The 5670-nt window shown below is 46.2% G+C and overlaps 1 protein-coding gene across 1 annotated transcript; it reads right to left on the bottom strand.

Annotated features, from left to right (window-relative positions):
- Positions 1-642: 642 nt before the first annotated feature.
- Positions 643-2901, bottom strand: LOC147891935 (pentatricopeptide repeat-containing protein At2g13600-like). Its single transcript, XM_087388540.1, has 3 exons — positions 2255-2901; positions 1108-1876; positions 643-1026 (listed from the first exon to the last, which is right to left on the bottom strand). The coding sequence occupies exons 1-3, from the start codon at positions 2899-2901 to the stop codon at positions 643-645; spliced, it is 1800 nt and encodes a 599-aa protein (XP_087244666.1).
- Between the last annotated feature and the right edge of the window lie 2769 nt (positions 2902-5670).

The following is a 5670-nucleotide window of genomic DNA, read 5'->3' as shown; positions in this document are numbered from 1 at the left end:
ATAGTAATGGTGAATGCAATATATTGGACGGGGCGTAGATTTGCAATGGCCAAAAGTACTTGTAGGGAGGACCACTTTTATGTGAGTTTTCATAACTTGTTCATGATAATTATAGTAATCATTAGATGGAACTTTGTTACTTTGCCTGTTCATACTAATAAAGTTAGATAGAAATCAATCGTCTCTCTCTTCATTAGCACACCCTTTAATACTAGTAGATAAATCAATAGGAGTTGGATAGAAATCCATCGTCTATCTCTTCATTAGCACACCCTTTAATACTAGTAGATAAATACAAATCAAATGCTTTGTCGCTTCATTAGCACCTCTTTTGTTAGAGCAGCTCTTGAGAAGTATGATATATCTCTTATGAAAGCAACGGCCAGCCTCTTGCTGTAGTACAAAGCACATCTTTCTCTTCATCCACATCACGAAGCAGAGCATGTGTGTGTCAGGCATTTATGCAGCCTCCATCCACCTACTCAGTGTTTCAACTCAACACTTAGATCCTCTTGTTGAGGATGCGAAGTATCCCTGACAGCAATTTCATGCAACACATTGCTCACCTCGATACAATTGCTCCCTGCCCCTTTCTTCAAACCCCGAGCACTCAGCAACCGTTGCCTTTCTCACCTTCATACATCATCTGAGCCCACCTGCATTAGCATGGGTGTCTGCTAGTAAAACATACGGTGACGAATTTCTTGGATCTAGCTCAAAAACAAAATGTGCAGCACGTTCAGCCCGCTTTACATCATTGTGAAGTCTGCATGATGAAAGCAAACTCAACCATGCTAAGGGGACATGTTTAAATGGCATACTGATGATTAAGTCCTCTGCCTCTTGCAACAGTCCTCTTCGCCCAAGAAGATCGACCATGCATACATAATGCTCTGCCGAGGGTGATATGCCATGGTCTCTAGTCATAGAGGCAAAATATCCCCTCCCATCAGCAACCTGGCCTGTGTGACTGCAAGCAGTCAGAACGCTAATGAAAGTAACTTTGTCTGGCTCAAAGCCCTCAGCCTGCATTTGACCAAACAGTTGCAGAGCCTCCTTGCCATGCCCATTCTGGGCACAAGCATCTATCATGGCACTCCAGGAAACCACATCCCGCTCTCTCATCTCTGCAAACACTGCCCTTGCATCATCTAGACTCCCGCACTGGGCATACATATTGACAAGGGCATTCCCAACAACAACATCCAATTCCCATCCGTTGCCCACAATAGAACCATAAATCACTCGACCCTCTTCTAAAGCTGCTACACTGGCGCATGCATCCACAACACATATGAAGGTGACCCTATTTGGCTCAAAGCCTTCCGCCTGCATCTGACCAAACAATTGCAAGGCCTCCTTGGAAACCCCATTCTGGGCACATGCTGTGATCATGGCACTCCAGGAGATCACATCCCGCTGAGGGACCTCTTCAAACGTTGCCTTTGCATCATGCAAGTTCCCACATTTGCTATACATATTGACGAGGGCATTTCCCACAACAACATCCAAATCCCATCCATTGCCAGTAGCAGTAGCATGAATCAATTGACCGCCTTCCAAGGCTGCCACACTGGCACACGCCTCCACAACGCAGATAAAGGTGATGATGTTTGCCACGAAGCCGTTGGCCTGCATTTCACCAAACAGCTGCAGGGCCTCCTTGCCGTGTCCATTCTGGTTACATGCAGCAATCATGGTACTCCAGGAGACCACATCCCGGTGGGGCATCTCTACAAATACTGCCCTTGCATCATCTAGGCTCCTGCACTTGGCATATGTATTGATGAGGGCATTCCCCACAACAACATCCGACTCCCATCCATTGCCAGCAACGGTAGCATGGATCATTCGACACTCTTCTAAGGCTGCCAAACTGGCACATGCATCCACAACGCAGAGGAAGGTGATCTTGTCTAGCCTAAAGCCTTCAGATTGCATTTGACCAAACAGTTGCAGGGCCTCCTTGCCATGCCCATTCTGGGCACAAGCAAGGATCATCGCACTCCAGGAGACCGTGTCTCGCTGTAGCACCTCTGCAAACACTCCCCTTGCATCATCTAGGCTGCCGCACTTGCTATACATATTGATAAGGGATGTTCCCAGAATGACATCTGACTCCCATAAGTTGCCAGCAACGGTAGCATGGATAAACCGACCCTCTTCTAAGGCTGCCATACTGGCACAGGCATCCACAATGCAGATGAAGGTGATCTTGGATGGCTTGAAGCCTTCAGCCTGCATTTGACCAAACAGTTGCAAGGCCTCGTGGCCATGCCCATTCCGAGCACATCCAGAAATCATGGCGTTCCAGGAAACCACATCCCGCTGTGGCATTTCTGCAAACAGTGCCCTGGCATCATCCAGGCTTCCATTTTGGGCAAACGCTGCGATCATAATATTGCAAGAGTACAAATTGCGATTGCCTATTCTGTCAAACACAGCATGTGCATTCTCCAGGCTCCCACACTTGCTGTACATTTGGACGAGAAGATTACTCAGAAATCTGTCGCCAGCATATCCATGCTTGTCCATGTTTTCATGCACAAATTTGCCCTCAGACAAGGCCTTGGCGGTAGTGCAACGCTTCAAAAGGGAGGCATAGGTAGCATGATCTGTCTCTGGACCCAGCTGGGTCAGGATCTCCGAATTCAAGCTTTCAGAACAGGGGTCTTCATTCCTCTTACGGTGGGTTACAGGTGTTGGGCAGGCCTTGCCGGTTCGTGGCTTGCTGTGCACATCTTCAGCAAGTTCGGCACACTTGGGTGTCCACCCAGTACGTGGCAGCTTGGTGGAACTAAAATAGGGAGCACCCTCATGGATATCAGCGACCCTTTTCGTAACTGTAGCTGAAGGTCGAGGAGGATCCAAGAAATTCGAGCTTGTAAGGGTGCGATACATTACCTTGTGCGGGTGCGTTGTCTCCAAGGACAGGGGCTCAATAGCAAAGTGAGGGATGTTGACAAGCATCAATTCGAATGAGGGAAGATGTACTGAAATCTGGGTGTGTGCTTCTTGACATTGTGATGGGCAGTAGTTTAACTTCAACCTTGCTGCAAAGATTGATTCACAATGTGCAGTAATTCTCTACAATTACCTTGGCATTAGAAACTCGACGGCTTGTCATCTCACACACTCAAATCTCTCTTCCACAAACAATAACCCGAGTAGCGGCCGCTCACTCGGTCCGGTGTTCCCCCCCCCTCGAGCTGGCTGCCCGTGTTCGATTCTGTCATTGCACGCCACGGGCGAATGTGCACCTCATTGACGGCCGTGTGTGTGAGGTAAACCATGACATTTCCGGCGGAGAGGATTAGATCATGTGATCCAGAGCTCACCAACCTGAATGTGCGTTTCATAGACGACCGTGTGTGTGAGGTAAACCATTACCTTTCCCATGTGATCCGAAGTTCACCAACCTTTAAAATGTACAATAAGCGTCTCGTAAACAGGCCATGTGTGTGTGTGAAACCATAACCTTTTTTCTTTTGAAAAAAATAAAATTATTTTTACACAAACATGCCGGCACATTTATAGAAAAAAGGAGAAAATATTGCAAATTTTGGTCATCTATACAAGGCACATTGCTCCTATATAGTAAAATACTTAAAGCAAAAGAAACTTTGAGATCTTTCAGGAATGGACCCACAACAACAATTCAGTCATGCCCGACACCGTCTACCCCAACTTTGCCCCTGCATCAAAAACTATCTCATTGTGGACATTCCAAATCGAAAGAGGAATTACAGTCCGAATGTGCTGCCAATATGCCATCAAGGTCGATAATAAGCCCAGAGTATCTCCCAACACCACTACCCCCCAGTTGGTCCTTAGAGAAAACCAGCTCATCAACCCCACTTTCATGATAGCTCCCATTATTACACACCACTCTCCTATTCATTGAACATGCCCACAACAGGTGCATGCTATCCTTAGTGCACCTCCCACACAGTGCGCAAAAGAGGTTCGTCTTCAACCACGTAGTCATCCTCCCCCTCAACAGCAATTATTTATGCATGATCTTCCATAAGAAGAAACTTGCTAATTATCCTTTGCCTCCTCCATTTCGAGGAGTGCCTTAGGTTCTATTTTTCATTCAGCTTATCCCACAGTACCAAATCCGCCATAAGGGATCTGTACGTTGTCCGCATCGTAACCTTCCTAAAACCTACTGCCCCTAGGTTCATGATTCACTCTCCAAGAGATGAAGAAATGCAATTGGTTGGCCAACCCTCAGTGACATTAACCAAAACCCCATTAACTAGTGCCACCTCTCTATTAGATAGCCCATATTGCTCCCTTACCCACCATGCTGGCCTCTAATTGGCTCTCCTAGGATCCAATAAATAATCCAATACTACACTCCCTTCTTATGAGCTGACTTGGTAACTTGCAGATCCATCTACGCCAGTGCCTTGTCCTGGTAAGTCATTGGCCAGCTCCACCAGACCCCTTTATTTAGACTAGCATCCCCCCTCGATCCAGCTTGCCTTTCCACTACATCAACCTGCAAAAACACATGTGACCCGTTGATTTTCAATGGGAGCTAAAAAAACTTCTTATCATACCACTGCATGTTCTACCACTTCCCCACCCCTTTCCCTTAGCTTGATCCAAAAACCATTCCACCCAGGGGGCCTTACGTTCAAACACCCTCGACATCCACTTGCATAATAGAGCTATTTTCTATTGTCAATATCTGGAATCCCCAACCCACCATTCACCTTCAAAACATCACACGGGATTTAATGCAATCTAAGTCTCCGTCTGTCCTCAGCCAAACGAAGGCTCTCAACATCTTTTCAATTTCCATCCAATGATTTTTCTTAAACCTCCAAATGGAGGCCGAATAAGTTGTTGTAGCCGACAACACATGCTTCACTATAAGCACCCTGCCATTCACCCCATAGATACACCATGCCATGCCCTCACCTTCTGCCAAATTCTCACTTGAAGGAATCATAGCCTAGTGTAGAGCGTATCTTCCAAATAACCAAAACCGCCTGCCCAAAGAGATGCTAGAAAAGCGAGCATGAAGATACGTCCCTAATCTAAGAAGAAAAGCTCTGGCAGTACGTAGGTCCAAAGCAGTGTAGAACTGTCTCCTTGGGATGGTAACAAGAAGGACAAGCCAATGAAGCTATATGCCTGGCAGCCAAGAAAGAGCCCACCGGTAGTGTGCCTACTAAACAACTCCATAAGAAAAGTCGTTGCCTAAGAGGGAGTTTACTATTCCAAATGCAGCAAAGACAAACCTTCCACCAAGCCAGAGGTCTATTAAGATACCAAATATGACCTTTACCCCTAAAGGAGCTCCCAAATAGTGCATCATTGAGCCTCTCTCCACCCACTTTCACATGCATTGCATCAAGCCACTCAAGCTGAGGCTGAGGCTCAAAATCAATTCTTAACCCAAAGGTTTTCTCCCAACGATAAATTGACCTAGAAACCTGGCAAAACTTATGTGACACCACAGATAGAGTTTCCACACTTTCCTTGTTTTCTAGAGAAAGTGCCACCATGTCATCTATGAGTGAGGACACTTCTAATTCCCTAACAACAGCAACACACCCCTATCCACACCCTCTTTAATCAAGTGAATTACAAGAAACTATACAAATTGCAAACAGTAGGGGTGCCAAAGTGAAGTCTTGTCTAATGACCTTCAAA

The sequence above is a fragment of the Dipteris shenzhenensis genome, chromosome 17 (assembly GCF_047967505.1).
Source record: "Dipteris shenzhenensis isolate YYH24624 ecotype China chromosome 17, Dip_SZ_1.0, whole genome shotgun sequence".
Classification (NCBI taxonomy): Eukaryota; Viridiplantae; Streptophyta; class Polypodiopsida; order Gleicheniales; family Dipteridaceae; genus Dipteris; species Dipteris shenzhenensis.
This window is presented reverse-complemented; position numbering and strand designations above follow the sequence as displayed.